Source organism: Peromyscus maniculatus, chromosome 12 (assembly GCF_049852395.1).
Source record: "Peromyscus maniculatus bairdii isolate BWxNUB_F1_BW_parent chromosome 12, HU_Pman_BW_mat_3.1, whole genome shotgun sequence".
NCBI classification, from domain to species: Eukaryota; Metazoa; Chordata; class Mammalia; order Rodentia; family Cricetidae; genus Peromyscus; species Peromyscus maniculatus.
In genome coordinates this window covers 9,382,042-9,400,007 of record NC_134863.1, presented here as the reverse complement: position 1 = coordinate 9,400,007, position 17,966 = coordinate 9,382,042, and the positions used below count along the sequence as shown (strand labels likewise).

The window sequence follows — 17,966 nt, the reverse complement described above, 5'->3', positions numbered from 1 at the left end:
GTGTAGCTCTGGCTGTCCTAGAACTCAATCTGTAGACCAGGCTGTCCTCACACTCAAAGCTTCACCTGCCTCTGCCTCCTGAGTGCTGGGACTAAAGGTATGAGCCCCCACACCTGGCTCAAAATACAATATTTTTATACATCAAGCTTGTCTGTAAAATATTTTTAAAAACATGAGGAATATGTATGCTATAAAAGTAGAGAACAAAGCCTGTAGGTTTCTTTTTTTTTGGGGGGGGGGGGCTGAGGATCGAACCCAGGGCCTTGTGCTTGCTAGGCAAGCGCTCTACCACTGAGCTAAATCCCCAACCAGCCTGTGAGTTTCTAAGTAGTTTCCTTTAGTGTCCTCAGACAACCAGTGTCAAGACCCCAAGGGACCCCAGTCTATAGATGCCCAAGGTCTGCATGTCTAGATACCCCTTGTGTGCCTATATGCATATGGCTTGCACACACCCTCCTAGCACCTTTGAATCATCTCCAGATGACATATGATATATATAATACAATGGAAATAATTGATATATATTGTTTAAGAAATAGTGACGAGAAAAAAGTTGCATGTGCTCAGTATATACAACTGTTTCCCAAATATTTCTAACTGTGGATGGTTTGAATGTATAGATTTGCAGTCAACAGATAGAGAGCCAACTGTTTAGGAAGGTAAGATGACAAGTTCCCAATCAGTAATGTTATAAATTTTCAAAGACAGTTGATTTTTAAATGTATGTTTTGCCTTCATGTATGTCTATATACCACTTGTGTGCCTGGTGTCTGCAGACACCAGGAGAGGATGTCAGATCCCCTGGAACTGGAATTACATACAGTCAGTTGTGAGCCACCTGTGGTTGCTGGGCATTGAACCCAGGTCCTCTGAAAGAGCAGCTGGTGCTCTGGACCACTGAGCCCATCTCTATAGACCTTGCCATTCTGTTCTGTAGACCAGGCTGGCTTCAAACTCACAGAGATCTGCCTGCCTCTGTCTCTGGAGTGTGGGATTAAAGCATGCACCACCACTGCCCAGTAATAGTTGACTTTTAACGAGAGCTCCTTGTGTGGCAGTCCTGTGTGATGGTGATCAAGTCCCCAAGAGAAGGAGAGAGGGGTATGTGACTAGAATGTCAACTCTACCCACACTGCTAATGTGTGTCCCAGTGTTCCAAAGCAACACTGTGTCTCTGTGTCCCTCGCTGGGCTCTAAGCACTGGAGGAAGGTTAGTGACTCACTGACTCGAGTATTACATTACAAAACGGAAGAGTAAATTTCAGATGAGTATGAGAAGTCATTATCTAAAAGAGCTGACTGGTACCCAGTGGAAGTGCCCCAGCAATCAGTAACACTTATCAAATAAGAAGCTTGCTGCTAAGAGTGAAACAGACACCGACAATGACCTGTAAGGGATAAACTACACTGACAGTGTCAGGTGACCACCAAGGACTGTCTCGCTCATGCCTGCTAAGGGCAGGGAGTGTTCTGCCGTCTCCTTAGTCCTCCTCTGGCCCTGCCCGAGCGCCTCGGCCGATGATGCTGTCCGCTGCGTCAGGGCCTCCTTCCAGCATTTCTCACCAGCAGGTCTCCACCTCTGCTGGAGACCCTCGCACCTTTCTCCTGCACTAGAGGAGCAGTCCCTTAGGGCTCTCCCCGTTCCCCTCCTTGTCTCTTTGCACACTCTTCTGAACCCAGCAGGGCATGTGTAAGTCACAGCCACTGTTGCGAATCCTCCACCACCTTCCCGTCACGCTCTGAGGGAGAAGTGAGAGTGTCATGGGAGGCTCCAGCCCTACTGTTCTCCATCTTCATGCCTGCTATGATCTCCCAGACTCCTCCTGCTCCAGCGGCCAGCACACTCCAGATGGGGGGGCCTCCATGCTTCCGCTATGCCCACTCCCATCACCTTCTTAGACAGGGTATCACCATGTGTCAGGCTGGTCTCAACACATAGTGATTCTACCTCAGCGTCCCAAGCTGGGACTACTGGCATGTACTGCCATGCCCAGCTAAAGCATCCTTTAGGGTCCCTCCTTAGGAAAGCTGTTGGAAACGCAAGCCCAACCGTCCCTGTGCCTGCCCCTCTCCCGTCCTTTGCAGTCCTTATCACAGCCTCCTCAGTTGCTGGCTTGATCTGTTCACTGGAATGTAAACTCCAGAGAGGGAGCTGTGACTGCAGCTTTTCCTGCTGCATTCTCAATCCTTCCACAGTACTTAGCTTTGTAAAGTTGGCACTTAAAAGAAAAAGGCTATTGGATGAATGTATGAACATCCATCGCCCCCCCCCCCCCCCCCCCCCCCCCCCCCCGATGATAGAGTCCTCTACACATGCGGCTAGTTTGCGGTCACAGTCTGATCAATCTTCATTAAGCCCTCAACCGGAAATCAATGTTCCAGTCATACTCCGAGAGTCCAGGTCTGTACTAGCTGAGCTTTACTATATACTTTATCCTTCACTTATATTTAAAAAAAAATCACAATAGAGTTGTGCTGTGGGATGTTCTGTAGGTCCTGTGGGAGCCCATTCTCAGGTTCTTTGTGGCGTTACCCAGCAGGTCCGTATAGAGGATGATTAGGACCATGGGCCTGAGTGCAGGTGTTTGAGATGGTCTGCACTTGGCTGTGCTGGGGGATGGTCTGTATGTCAAGTTGCTCTGATTGGTTAATGAATAAAGCCTGATCGGCCGTGGCTAGGCAGGATAAAAGGACAGAAAGGCAGAAGGAGACGCTGCAGCCGCCGCAATGACCAGAGAGGCTGCAGCCGCCGCCAGCCATGACCAGAGACACTGCAGCCGCTGCCATGACCAGCAGCATGTGAAGACGCCAGTAAGCCACCAGCCACATGGCAAGGTATAGATGTATGGAAATGGATCAATTTAAGATAAAAGCACAGTTAGCAAGATAAGGACAGTTGGCAAGAGGCCTGCCACGGCCATACAGTTTGCAAGCAATATAAGTGTCTGTGTTTACTTGGTTGGGTCTGAGCGGCTGTGGGACTGGCGGGTGACAGAGGTTTGTCCTGACTGTGGGCGAGGCAGAAAAAATTCAAGCTACAGAGTTGTCAAGAGCAACAGTGAGGGGCTGGAGATGTGGCTCAGTGGTTAAGAGCATCTGCAGCTTTTCCAGAGGACCTGAGTCCAGTCCTCGGCACCCACATCACGTGGCTCACAACCACTGTTGTTGTAACTCTAGCTCCATGGAAACTGGCACTGTCTTCTGGCCTCCACTGGCTCCTGTGCTCACATATACACACCTACAAACGAACATGCAAAATTTAAAAAAAAAGGCCGCACTGAGAACTCCCTTATTTGCCAAATTCTCTGTGATGCACGACCTGGCGGTCCCAGGAACCCACGGCTACAGCAGTGGCTGTAATGGGAACAGCTCACATCCAGCAGCCAGCAGCCAGCAGAGAGCAGGGTCTCGGAAAATCTACCTGAGCGCACAGCTCCTCGTTAGCAAAGCGAGCATCTCATGAGACCATCAGCTATTCTGCTGCTCATTGTCTGCTCTTGATGCAAAACCATTCACAGTCAGAGTACTCTGCTTAGCAGGAGGAGCCTGAAGAGGGGGGCGAAGCAGGAGATGGGGGGCGGGGGCCCACAGGCAGGGAGGGTCCTGCAGAGTGGGGGTGGGTACGGACAGGTAGCTCACCTCTTCGATCTCCAAGTCAATGCTGTACAGTGTCCTCTGCAGACGCGGGCTCCCTGTGTGGATTTGCTTGCCTTCTTCCTCTTCCGGACTGGGCCGCTCGTCACTGTCTAGCAGGAGGTGTCCTTTCTGCTCGGCCAGCACCGCCTGGTGCTCAGTGTGCTGCAGCTGCCTCGACTTCTCTTTCTTGGCCCTGGTAGCCCTCTTGTCTTTTTTCATTTTGGGGGTCAGCTCGGGCGAGTTCTGTATACTGGAGTGGGAGGAGTCCCATGCCAAGGTGGCATTTCTCATCTCTATCTTGATGTGAGGACTGGCCGGTTTGTTCTTTATCATGTGAACCTCTTCCATTAGAAACAAACTCTGATAGGAGTTGTGAGAGAGGTGCAAAGATGAGACACTGGATCAGGACCAGGGAGACAAGCTTATGGCGCACACTCACGTAGCAAAACACACCAGGCTACACAGTGGAAGGAAGCTGAAGAGCAAAAGGTAGCTCATTAGTGTAGCCTCACCTCAGGACGGACAAGGGGTCTCGGGGCCTCGTCCACTCACCCAACCCTCTAAGCTAAGTCACACGCTCAGGTACCCCTGCCTTCTCTGCTAGCCTCGTGTGGACCAAAGGACATTTAATAACTGGTGGGGATATGGAGTCCCTCATACAATCCCTCACAGGTTCCTGAATAACGGCTGGGAAACCCAAGGGGTACGCTGACCCTTTAAACACCAGTGTCCTTCCAGACAGCTGGTGTGGAGCTCATGCCTGCATCCTGCCCTCACCCACGGCCTGGCACGGAGAGAGTCTGAACCGAGACTGGCACCGGCTTAACTTCTAGGCTTAGACAAGAAGACCTAGGCTAAGGGCCTGCGCGGAAGAGAGGGCGCCTCCCTGAGAACCGCTCTGTGGGAGGAGAAGAGGACTTTTCTTGCTGCCCCTACTAAGTTATTTCAAAGGGAAGGAAACGGAACATTAACAAGGAAGCATGTCTGAAGCTAGATCTGAAATTCTGACTTTAGTTATACTTGGACCCCTCTTAAACCGGGAATTGTTACAGAGCGCCATCACAGAGGGATTTTCAAAATGGTTTTTAAAAATTAATTTAAAACATTGGAAGATCTTTAGAGAGAAGATGGCCTGCGGGATGAGGACTCTGCTTAGTCACTAAAACACCAACTTAAATTTTATAAGCACTATGAAATGAAATATGTAATTTTCCCCTTTCTCCTGATCCCAGTATCTGCCTTTAAAGAGAAGGGTGAAGCAAGGGTCCCACTGAACTGAGCGAGGACAGCATTAGACAGGCTCACATGGATAGGGGTTGTGGAGCCCATGAGGCCCCGACCCTACACAAAGAACTACAGGCAACTAAGAATTCTGAGAGATGAGTAAAAGTCTTCCCCAGGAAAGAGCATCCCAGCTGGTTATCCAGTACCAAATGGTCAGCTCTGAAAACACACATAAGTAACATTATACAGGCTGAGCAGGTTGTACTTATGTATATAGCAACATATATATGCATACACATACATACAGATATACATATATGTACATGACAACAATTAATGAAAAGAACAGGCCATAAATTTGAAAGCGAGCAACAAAAGATATATGTGAGGGTTTGGAAGAAGGGAGGGGATGTGGGAAATTGTGTAATTATAATCTAAAAATAAAGTAATTAAAAATAAATAAACCTTAAAAAAAAAAAAAAGGAAGGGTCCACTCATGTAGCCCAAGCTGGCCTCAAGCTCCCTAAGCACCTGAGGATGACCCGGAGCCTGACCCTCCTGCCACCACCTTTGAGAGCTGGGATCACAGTCTCTTCCTGTAAACCTCCATGTGTCCTAACCATCCCAACTGCCAACTTTCCACATTTCCCAGAGAACCTTCACTGTGGCCAGAGCTTAGGGGATGCCCCTGTCTGTGAACAGCTGTTGAATCCGCATATCCAGAGCCCTCCTAGAAACTGGGCCGCCAATGACATCAACTATTCAGACGCCTTCACAGAGCAAAACCACATGTGGATGGAATGTCCACCATTTCCTTCCCTGAAGAGCCAGGGATGAAGACAGGCCTCTATAAACGACTGAGAGAGATGCTGGTGCCTGTTCGTGTACACGGCCTTCCCTGCCCTTCCATCCCGCTTCCCACGGCCCTGACGTGCTGAGTCTGACAAGAGCCCCGACACCTGAAAGCGGACCAGCTGACGTGGACACAGCAGTCTCAGAGCACAGAAACTACCAGCCTCACTCTCCACGAGGGTGCTGACCACCGACGCCGCTGCCTAGCCCCCCAGTGAGGGGTACACCAGTCACCTCAACACCTGGGAGGCTGAGGCTGGAGTGCCGTGAGTGAGCGGCCAGCCTGTCTCAAAACAAAGCTCTCTACAAACCCAGGAGGAAACCCCGCTCACTGGGCTCATCAGAAGACTCGTCATAAGGTGCCGCAGTGGGGTGGTGCTCACAGAGCTGCCGGCTACGGGACAACACACTGTTACACACAAAAAAAAACCCTTTTCCAGTGCAAACATGCCTACGCCACCTGAGAAGACATGCTCTCACTTAAGAGGAGAAACTTCAAAAACAAAAGGGGCACGAAACTACTTTTTGTCCTTATTTTTTTATCCAGAACTCAACAAAATCCATCTACTACCAGGGATACAGAAACAAATGGTCAGAATATTCACCTTCTTCCCTGACTGGACATTGTGGCTTCAGTGGATCAAAGCCTGACTGTCATGAGATCAATCTTACATGCCCCTGGCTCTTGTCTGGAGAAGCCAAGGGGGAGGAGGAATACAGAGAAAGGGAGACACTTGAGAGGAACAGTTTTCTTGACCGAATGAAAGTCACCTGATGAACTGCAGGAGGAAGCAGCTGAAATGAATTGCAACAGACTACTCTCCACCCTTTACAGGGACGCCCGCTGTTTTCCCTGAGCCTCTTATGGTAGTGACAGCCAGTTCTTCAAGTCCCGGAGTTCCATGCTCCGGGCCTCACCTCACTAGCCAAGGAAGATCATCAGGAGTGAGGTCCTGTCCGTGAAATCCAGCCACACAGTGCTTCTCCTTTTTTAGGAGTTAAGTATTAACCACTTTCAAATCGATACCTACTTCCCTCCGCCCTCCCTCTTAGGTTAAGAGGTTGCATTATTCTCTGGTGTTACACAGTTGCATTATTTGGAAGTTACAAAGAACACAAAAAGGTCTGATCAACTAACCACGCAAGGAAAAGAGCCGATACTTACTTAACTGCACTTCTCAATATGATCTAGTTTTATGACTATCTCCATGTCACTGCATTCCCTGCCCTCATGTAGTGGCAATCACTGGGTAGGAAAAAGAAATATCAAAAGGACTCAGCATAGCAACCAATCAAAGTGGCAGCAGGAAGGAGGAAGGGGTGGGGGGGACCCGACAGCCACCCGGCTGTGCTGGTCGACAGTTAAGCCACTTAAAGGCTGAGTAAATGACGATATACATCCATGTTGGACCTGGCAGAAGGGTTCCCTCTGGAACGGGAGCACCGCCCCGAACCAGGCCAATCAGGAGAGAGAAAAACTCACATTAATTTTAAAGAGCATTACTCTTATCCCTTAATTCAGTTGTCTCTACCAGCTCCTAAGGCAAACCAGGGTTAAGTGCAGCTGGCCTATGTGGACTCCTGGAATACAGGACGCAGTGAACTGTGCTCCTGATACGGGGGAGGGACGGGAGCCACTTACCTTAAATCTGTCAACAGCAACTGACGCTTCAGAGAGGGACTTCACAGAGAATGGTGTGACTTTTAAAGCAAAAGTCATGGAATTGAAGACAGTCACCACTGTGAAGGCCTTAAAATACAAAAAGAGGTGAGAGCGAGCCTCGTGAGGTTGGACACTAGACAAGGTGGCGCCAGTCTCCTTCCGGGAGGCAGGAAGGCTGGAACTGTCAAATGTTAGAGCAATCGGTCACACTAAAGTAATTTGTGCTCTGTGTGGATGCATCCACGTGTGGAGTGTGTGGAGGTCAGAGGACAACTTACAGGAGCTGGTTCTCTCCTTCCCCCGTGGGGTTCCAGGGACTGGACTCAGGTCATTAGGCTTGGTGGCAAGTGCCTATACCCACTGAGCCGTCTACTCAGCCTCAAGTGCATATTTTAAAGTTCTGTTTTTTGCCGGGCGGTGGTGGCGCACGCCTTTAATCCCAGCACTTGGGAGGCAGAGGCAGGCGGATCTTTGTGAGTTCAAGGCCAGCCTGGTCTACAAAGTGAGTTCCAGGAAAGGCACCAAAGCTACACAGAGAAACCCTGTCTCGAAAAACCAAAAAAAAAAAAAAAAAAAAAACAAAAACAAATAAAGTTCTGTTTTTTAATTATGTGTATATGTGCATGAGTATGTGCACATGAACAGGGTCTTCAGAGCCCAGAGGTGTCAGAGCTCCTGGAACTGGAGTCACAGAGGACTGTAAACAGTCCATTGTGGGTGCTGGGAACTGAACTCCAGGCCTCTGCCAAAGTCCTCTGTATATGCTCTTAACCTCTAAGCCATCTCTCAGCCCACATTTTTATTTTAAGGTTAGGGTTTCTGGTCTGTTTTCAATGAGACTTCTATCTAAAAGTCTTAATAAACATGAAATACAGTTTCTTCTGTAGTTCCAAAATTGAACCCAAACCCAGGCTAACCGAAAATAAGCCAAATTATTTCTGTAAAAGGGGTAGCTCCTTATTCTTCCACTTCTCAACTTAAAGACATGAATGAAGAAAAATGCATAATTCTTGGTAGCAGTCCCAACTGAAGTAGCAAGAGGAGCAGAAGACCCGTCCACATGTCTCCTCACCTGCGCCGCTGTCAGGTGGAAGCCCAGGCTCATGTGGACCGAGAATGTCACCACGCTGGCAATCACCACCACAATGGGGGCCACTCCAACAGTGATGCTCTGAAAGTACCCTGCTTTTTCCAATATCCGACGCTCCTCCTCTCGGATTCCTACGGAAAAGCAATCCACCTTCAAAGCCAGTCAAAACACACTTGGGGGTATTGTTATTCCACCAGCAAACAAGAGTCAGGTTTCAACTACAATTTTTTTTTTTAAAGACAGGGTCTTGCTATGTAGCCTAGGCTGTCCTGAAATGAAGACTTTCTTCCCCAGCCCCCCAAGGGCCATGATGCTAGGATACACGCAGCTTTTTAAGTGACCCTCTAATACCTATGATGAAAAAATAATAATTCTTCTTTTGTCAGCTCTGTAGGTTCACCGAGGGCCACATGTGTGAGGCGATCACTGCACAGCCCCAACAGTGGACTGTACATTCCGTCACTACAGCTGAGGGGTGAAGGGACTGAGTCACAGAAGGGGTCTAAAGGAAAGCAGCTCCATTAGCACACTGGTCCACTGCCCTCTGGTCATCTCAGCCCACTGGGTCTCCATGAAACAAACTCTTGACTTGCATCTACAACCGGCAGTTTTCTTGGCTTACCTGGTTACTACTGACTATTTGCTCTGGGATGCTTAACAACCTTACAAAATCAGAGTCCAGAAAAGCTCCTGGAAGTTTAATCAGTGAAACCAAACCAGCTGCCTTGGTGTTACAGGCTATTTTTTATTCTACTTAAAATGTTATTAACTAGAGCTGGGTGGCGGTAACACGCGCCTTTTGTTGTTGTTGATGTTTTTTGAGACAGGGTTTCTCTGTGTAGCTTTCCACCTCTCCTGGAACTCACTTTGGAGACCAGGCTAGCCTCGAACTCACAGAGATCCACCTGCCTCTGCCTCCTGAGTGCTGGGATTAAAGGCGTGCGCCACCACTGCCCAGCTTAACTCTCGACTTTAATCCCAGCACTTGGGAGGCAGAGTCAGGAGGACCTCGGTGAATTCGAGGCCAGCCTGGTCTACAGAGAGAGATCCAGGACAGGCACCAAAACTACATGGAGAAACGTTGTCTCAAACAAACAACAAAAAGCTATTAACTGGTTACAGTACTTATAGTCAGTTACTATGTCATTAAGACCATTAATAGTCCTTTATTTTCTTTTACTGAAATTAAAGTTATATATGTTCTTTTTTTTTTAAAGTCTGAGGTGACTTTAAGCTTCTTCTTCTTCTTAAATACCACCCTTTCTAAGGCCCAGCCTTCCCACTCGTGTGCAGACGTGTTTGAATGCCAGTGTCATGCGAGTTATCTCGACAGGCTTGTACTGTGCACATCCTGCACATGCCATGCCTGTCCTGGACTTAAACATGTGAGTGGAGCTGGCACCAAGAACCTTGTAACTGTATCAATCGTTTTAAAAGCTAACAAAACAGCCGGGCGGTGGTGGTGCACGCCTTTAATCCCAGCACTCGGGAGGCAGAGCCAAGCGGATCTCTGTGAGTTTGAGGCCAGCCTGGGCTACCAAGTGAGTTCCAGGAAAGGCACAAAGCTACACAGAGAGACCCTGTCTCGAAAAACCAAAAAAAAAAAAAAAAAAAAAAAAAAAAAAAGCTAACAAAACAAGCCCCTAGTAAGTAACAGCGGCAGGCACAGAGCCCAGGCATCTTGAAGCCCAGGTCACCCCTCGGGGTCACACAACTCTGGCACCTCTGCACCACAGAACAGAGAAGCCTTAAGAGCAGGGCTCTGGGCAATCGTCGTGGCGCTGGCTCTGCATCAGCTTCTCAGCCAGGCCAACCATCAAGAACTGCGTAAGAGAAGGATTACTACAGCTAGATTGGTGCCTAGTATCCTAGCTGGCCACGGCAGCCTGGGCAAAGATCAGTTTCCCAGGCTCAAATCCCTAAGATCTCTTTAAACATAGAAGATTCTACATGAAGATACTAGACATCAGAAGTCTAGTTTCTAATGTGCTCAGGAAGTTCAAAGTACATGAGTGAGCAGACCCACAGAATCCAAAACCCGTCTACTATATGCACGAGGAGATCTTTACACTCACTTTGAACACTCTGAGAAAATGCTTTGACCCAGGCATACATTTTAATAAATTTAATGTAGGTGAGAACTTCGTTCATCTTCTGGACACGGTCGTCTGTGGCAGCTACACACTTTCTCCTGAAATACGCAGTAAGCCGTGACACAAACATCTGGAAGGAAAAGCAGCATCTGTCAAACAGGCGGCACCTGCCCCACCTGAAGCAGAGGCTGGCTCTGCCTCACCACAGCCTAAGCTGACAGGCAGATAATCCTGCTCCTGGGAAAGACCAGATTTCACACAATTGTGCTGTTTTTTAATTAAAGGGACTTCTGGGTTACAAAATATTTAATTCTCATCTCCTTGTAGGGCGATGAAGGCAATTAACAATCTGATCTCACAGATACCGAGTGCCACGGTGGTGGAGTCAGGACAGTCACGTCAGCATCAGCTGGACCGGAGTAAATCAATTTGATGGCTCCTGTGTTACCTAGAGCCAGTATGGTGATATATTGTGTACCCTAATAAACTTGCCTGAGGACCAGAGGGCAGAGCCAGCCACTAGATTAGACATAGTGGTACACATCTTTAATCCTAACACTTGAGATCTCATGCCTTTGCTTGGGAAACACACACGCCTTTAATCCCAGGAAGAAATATGGCAGGGCAGAGAAAGGTATATAAGGCGTGAGGAAACGAACTCATTGTCTTCAGGCTGAGGATGTCATAGAGGTAAGAACTAGTGGCCGGCTGCTCTGCTTCTCTGATCTTTCAGCTTTCCCCCTGATATCCGGCTCTGGGTTTTTTTTTATTAAAAGATCATCTAAGATTCGAAGAACAGGCCAGGTTCACCTGGAACCTTCTGCTTCACCTAAACTCTCTCTGCTTGCACACAATGCCTGCCTTTTGTGTAAATGACACCTATTTCCTCTCCAGCCAAAATCCTGCCTAGAGGAACTGAGCACTATCGAGCACGGGACTTCTCCCACGTGGTGCCTTCCCTGAGAAAAGTCCCGGAGGATGTGCTTTCTGTAACTCAGTACAAGTACTTTGTCCCCCGTGAGGAAGCGACCAAGTCCCAGGTGAGAGAGGCTCACTCACCATCGCCGGGTAAAAGAGGATAAAAACAGCCGATCCCAGGAAGGCTGTTGGTCCTAGGATGATTACGTTATAAATCATGCCCAAGATGGCAACAACAGGTCCTCCGGCCAGCAAGCTGCCCACAGCGGCTGCCTCAAACATCCTCTGCCCATCATTGGAGCAGATATTGATGAGCTGGAAGAGATGACCAACAGTGAGGCACCCTGTAGGACACAGGTCACCGTATCCAGGCGAAAGGTCAAGGGCAGAGCGGGGACCAAGGAAAAGATCTCCAGCTGAGAGCTTGCTCTGGGCACAAGGCACAGGTTCTGAACTCACCTCACCCAGGGACTTTTCTTTAATGTTCTTTAACTTCAGGATCTTCTTGAATGCCATGGTCAGGATAGCCCCGCGCAATCGGACACCAGTTCGATAGTTCAATGCCCAGGTCAGCGCCAGGGACCAGGAGCGTACAACTTCTGTCAGAAAGAGGCCTAGGACTAACAGCAAGCTGTACTGCAGGTTAGACTCTGTTGCCTGGGTGTACTCCAAGAGCTGTTTCACCATGAAGGCCTACAGGGAGAAACATAGGCCACTGTCAACGTCCCCCACGGCGACCTCACACGATGCCACAGTGCTATGTTAGGTTAGAAAGAGCAGGCTGATCCACGGCGGCGGCACAGTGGTCAGCGTGTAAGCCAGGAAAGAACTGTGTTCTTGGACCGGATGACACCGGCAACCCGCCACAGGTGCAGGACAGAGGGGCCGTTTGCTTTTCTCCTGAAGGCGCCTTCGTGACCATTACTCTTTCTAATGTAACATAAACCTGTTCATGAGCCGAAATTCATTCTAGACACACGGTCATCCAAAGGTATATATTGACCTTGCTCCAGAGTCTTCACACATGGCTACATTTCTTTAAAGGAACTCAAGACCTTTCTCTGTATCCTTACACACGTGCTTATTTGGTAAGAAGGAACAGTGTACCTACAGTCGTACGGGGAAGAGAGGGAAGTGCAAAACATCCCTGAAAACAAACATGGGCAGTTTAATAGGACAGAAGAGAGCAAAGAAAGCCAACTCCAGGACCCTCCCTCCAGCCCGCCCCACGCCCACACCCTCCTCTCAAAAACGAAAACATGTTACCTCAGGTAGCACATGTCTAACACCACCTGCAGGGAGGGAAGACAGCCAGCCCCCAAGAACCACGAGTGCCACCTCCAGCTCTGAGGTCCTGCAACGCCGGAGCACACACTCACACAAGCACATTCAGCAACAGCAGTAAATACCAGAAGTGGGAAGCAACGTACTTTTATTGAAAATGAAATATATATATAAAGATACCATCTTTAAAGAGCATCTCACAAACACTGTACAGTAGTGGGGGCATGAGGAACACAGAGTGGGAACATACAGAGTCATACAGGGAGAGCCGTCACGCGGGCCGCCTGGCCTCCAACTTGTGACTATACACGGTAGAAATACACAACAGAGCCACATGTGCATCCAGAGTCGGAAGGAGTACATCAGGCTGGCAGCGTTCATCAGGTGGGACTCCTGAAGCTGCAATCAAGTAGATTCTCTAGCAATAAAGACCTTGCTGCTAAAGAAAGAAGATTAAGAAAAAAACACACAACTAAAAATTCCCTAGCGAGGTACCCTGCGTAAAACTGCAGGTGCTGCTGGCATGCTAAGCTGTGAGGCACCCCGCTGCTCCAGACGGAGCGCGAAATTCTAGGTCGGCTGGGGCAGGGGTGTTGACATCCTTCGGAGTCTTTTCAAGTCCCGCTAGCTAAAACTGATGTTGGCAAAAATCAAACCAAACTATAACAAAAGAAAGACAAACCAATGCCCACCCTAAAGGAAAAAAAAAAAGAAAGAAAGAAAGAAATTAAACCCATGCACCCCTCTACCCCGGTTCCTACAGCAAGGAGTCCTGGCTGGGCTGTAAACTACTAAATGACACAGGACAGACGCCAGATATATCATCCTGAAGTACCTAAAACTGAATTCCAGAACCCAGATTCTGGGGGAGTTCATCCTTTCAGTTTTCCTGAAAGTAACTTAATACCAAATGGTCTACTAGGTCCTAGGAGAGCCCCACAGTTAGGTTCATGTCAAGCCCCAGTAAATAAACAACCTGATCGGAAAGGGGGTTTCAGGTTCTGAGAACTGCTGTAATCCACCTCTACCTCCCTCAGAACTCTGAGGTTCAATGTTTGGTCCTCACTGCACAGATTTAATAGCAGGAAGATTGGCTTCTTTTCCAGTACGCATCCAAAATGTGGAACTGGGTCACAAGGCCAAAGCCCCTCCTCCTCTGGTGAAGGAACTCAGCGGGCGCCTGCCATGAAGGACTTTCCCCCACACAGAGGCAGTGTGGAGGTCTCCAGGGAAGGCCAGCGGGTGTGGTCTGGAAGGACTCCTCCCTCCCTACACCTTTAGGTGCCCCTTTTCAGCACTGGATAAGCAGTCAGCCCCTCCCAGGAGGGAGAGGGAAGGGGACGTGGAAAGACATAGGCATATTTACACTATGCAAAACTTTCAAGGGGAAGAGAGAAGGGCAAAGAAACGTCCAACACAGGGTTTAAAAAGCAATGGCATTTCAAATGAGCTTCTATGGGAGAAAGAAAAGCGGGCTCTGATGAGAAATCCAAACAAACTCAGTGTTTTTAAAATAGTCGGAAGTTTATCATTTAAGTCTAAGTTTACTGGAAGGAAACTGGAAATTCTCAGCATAGCTGTCTTGCTGTGGAAAGCATTCCCAGTGAATAAACATTACCTTACCTGAGCTCTTGGCGAGAGATTCCGCCCAGCTTGACTCTCTCATTCTGACCGCAGAATACAGCCATCCTGAAAATTCTAAAGAACAGCTTCTGTCACTGGTCCCACTACAGAGACACGCCCCCCAAGGCCAGACCCTGACAGCATCGAGTGGAGCGAGCTGCGGCTGGAGAGGCTGGAGGGTGGGAACTTACCTCTCCCACAAGGCCTGGAGCAGAACTAGCACTGAGAGATGGACTGCACAGGGCGGCCTTCTCTCAGAAGTCTAGGGCGAGTGCTAACTCATTGGACACAAACCCTAGGTCAGGCCTGGCCTCTTAGAACTATCTTAGTCTAAGAAGGATCTCTGTAAATGTAGTGATTTGGTTCTTCATTTCTAGTAAAGCCTGTACCCTTAGAAAGTCTGGTAGTGTGCTAACATTATCACCATCCTGAGGCACCCTACACAGAGCTGTTTTGAGGTCAGCATCAACTGACCAGGTTTCAAAACACACACACACAAACACAACTTGATTGTGTTTCATTTGTTCTGCATATGACTACCAAGGCTCAATGAGACCTAAGAGGATGTTCCATGTTTGGAGCCTATAATTTAGGGTAAGATTTTGGTAAGGAGGGAACAAGCCAATCTGAAAATCATGCTCAATGAGAAAATGTGCAAAACTCTAGCATGGGCTATTCCTCAAAAGGACCCATGTCCACTTACAGGAGGTTTGCTCACCACTGCTACGAATTCCATTGTTCAAAACCAGCCTGATCCTCCAATTTCCAGTCAAAAAAGAACTTATCAAAATTAGGGTTCCAAAAATGAAGTCTATATTGTTTACACTTTTTCATCATTTTCACACAAAGAGACAATGGACAAGCCCACAGCTTCTCAGGCCCATTGACCTTCAGAGGCTCCTCCCAAAGGGGCTGAGTGCGGTGTCCATGTGTTCCTATTATGAAAGGCATTCAGCTTTCCATGGCCTTCTAGAAGAGTTCTCTAGGTCAGCACCCCAGTGTGCTGCACCAGAAGTGAGAGATGAAGATGTTAACAGACGCTCGAGGCAGTGACCATGCATTCTGTAATCACTTTTTTTGGAGTAAAAATTTAATCCCTGAAATCCATGGCATTTGTTCAAGAAAAGGGGAATTCAGAAAGCCCATTATGATTTTTATTGAGAAATGCTGCATACTCTTCTACCTAGATGAGAGAACTCTGTGATGGGTCAGAGCAGCCACCAGCCCTGTAGGGAGACAATGACAGAAGCTCTTCTTGGGGGGGCGCTAGTTCTATGAAACATTCGCCAATCTGACTAAGAACATGACATTTCAGTTACATGGTCTCTCTGGTTTAAAACTTACATACAGTGTTAGTCGGTCAATTAACAAACCTAATACCAACATTTTTATTTTTTAAAGGATCATACATTAAAAAAGAAGAAGAACAACAACAAAAGAACAAAATACCTCAAAAGTGTAAATTAGTTTTACCTAGTCACCATGCCTTTTAGACACATACTTACCCCACCATGCACCTCCAGCTTACCCACACCCGGAAAACGCACGCACAGTCTAAACAGTACTACTGCTCCGATGCCTCAAGGCAAATATGCAGAGAATGAGTTCAGTCAGAATCTCAAGTGTCAGGCAGTACAGCAGACTGAAGAAACGGTGCCCTGAAAACTCCTGTCCAAAGCCCCCCTCGCCACTACTCTGCCTCCACATCGGCCAGGGAAACCCCAGCTGCCACCCGGTGCTTGCCATAGTCAATGCTCTATGCAAAACCGGAACTGACTTTGAAAACCCCCGACAGGTTCCTAGCTTCTTCAGGATCATCCATTAGTCATTAAACACAGGCATCTGGCATGTCACCAACACAGACTTGCTAGCCCATGCCACAAAACACTCAGCTCACTCGCTCACCCACAGCACTGACAAGACATCTCTGTCCTATCCGAGACTGTTGCTTCATGTCAGCTCAGAACCAACAAGCAGGTCCCGTGCAGGACCAGACCAGCTCCGATTCACCCAGCCCCAGGAAAACAAGCCAGTGGTTTCTTCTCCTGCAGCACTGTGTCCTCATCCTCCTAGCTGACAGGCCACCATTCACTCCCAGATCCACTGACCCTCTTCAGAGTAGCCCCAGAAGTGTCTCTAAGGCTGCTCACTAGCCCCAAGACAGTCATAACCTCTGCCACAGAGCAGGGTTAGCGCTGGCCATGGCCGGGCCCCTGGAGAGGTTCAGAAAGAATAGTTAGAACTTACTGGTCCACTGAAGCCAGCCAACTGCGTGATCATCAGGCACATGATGGACAGGATGAGCCTGGTGCGACAAAAGATCCACACAACCCTGCGCAGGGAGGCGGCTTCCGGCCCAGCGTCATTCAGCTCTTCTTGCCACAGCCTCTCCAGTCTTAACAAGGGCACAGGTCCTGTGTTACACGTCTCCCCGGGGGAAAGAACACACCCCAGACCCCCTCCTGCCACCACAGGCTCAGTCGGTGCATACACAAATCTCTTCTCTACAGTTATGCATATGGCCTCCATCTTGCAGAGGAACAACTCCCTCCTGGCCTGTGTCTATTCACTCCCAACAGGGAGGATCTGAAGTATAGAAACAAGGAGAGCAGGAGCCTTTCCCGCCACTGCGCAAAGGTCTCTCCCTGCATAAAGTGCATGGATAGAAACTTCCTCTTTCAAGGGATCCCAACCCTTTCTGAAGGATCCTGGGATAAAATGCAATGCTACGAACTAGGTTTTCATCAGACTACCACCAAAAAATGTACTCTGTCACAAGGCAGCAACAAAATCTCCCTGCAGGCTCAGGAGGAGAAGCGGGGCTGAGAGAGAGAGGAAGCCCTTGGTTAAGGCACAATTAGAGGGAAACAGAGATACGGCAAAGGGAAGAGAGTCCACAGGCTACCCACCCTTGGCTGGGTGCCTTAAAGGGCATGGCGCTTGACTCCACTTGCTGGCCCACCCACCTAGCTCAGGCCTAGCATCCAGCAGACAGGGTGGACCAGAGACGCCTACCTTCTGCAGTTCACATCAGAAGACTCATACTTGGACAAAGACCACACATCCTCCATTAATAGCTCCCCCTTCTTGTGAACCACACGGGCCAGAGGAGAGAGCCAGGAAAAAGTCATGTAGGAGAAAAGTCCAGCATTGTCCACTGGGTGCTGGTGCCTAAAGAGAGAAAAATCCGACCACAAGGTGTCAGCAGATACTGAGAGGCTGAGCATGTGTGACAGACATTCTTTGGTAAACAGCTCCTGACAAATATTAGGCCTCCCCAGCTGTCCTCACGTTAGCCCCCGATTTCAGAACCGCTTTCAGTGCTCTGTGGATGGATCATTTGTCACCAAGGCCTTACTTGGAAGTGGTCCGGAAGGGCTTCAGGGCACTCAAGCCATGGTGGTATTTTCCCTTGGCATGCTCCTCGTCCAGAATTCGGAGGTGAGAATGCACAGAGACGTCCAGAGAAAGGCCCTCAACGCGGGCTGCTGTTTCCAGGGCATCTTGGCATTCCAACTGTAGGTGGGCAGAACAGTTAATGAAAATTAGTATATACAGAAGGACGCAAATCCAGCTGACGACA

The 17,966-nt window shown here is 48.7% G+C and overlaps 1 protein-coding gene across 14 annotated transcripts in view; it reads right to left on the bottom strand.

The window, feature by feature from the left end:
- Abcc5 (ATP binding cassette subfamily C member 5) overlaps nt 1-17,966 on the bottom strand; it is a 94,032-nt gene that overhangs the window by 49,577 nt on the left and 26,489 nt on the right. For 7 of the 14 annotated variants that reach the window (XM_042259073.2, XM_006987769.4, XM_042259075.2 and 4 more), the window contains 9 exons: nt 17,742-17,899; nt 17,399-17,554; nt 16,631-16,778; nt 11,936-12,169; nt 11,618-11,791; nt 10,541-10,688; nt 8,448-8,596; nt 7,355-7,462; nt 3,640-3,996 (listed from right to left, as the gene is read on the bottom strand). In XM_042259073.2, the coding sequence (XP_042115007.1) occupies nt 3,640-3,996; nt 7,355-7,462; nt 8,448-8,596; nt 10,541-10,688; nt 11,618-11,791; nt 11,936-12,169; nt 16,631-16,778; nt 17,399-17,554; nt 17,742-17,899 (1,632 nt within the window). Of the gene's footprint in view, nt 1-3,639; nt 4,112-7,354; nt 7,463-8,447; nt 8,597-10,540; nt 10,689-11,617; nt 11,792-11,935; nt 12,170-12,891; nt 14,459-16,630; nt 16,779-17,398; nt 17,555-17,741; nt 17,900-17,966 lie in introns of those variants that run through there. The other 7 variants (XM_076548574.1, XM_016006303.2, XM_076548573.1 and 4 more) reach the window with 5 other exon arrangements.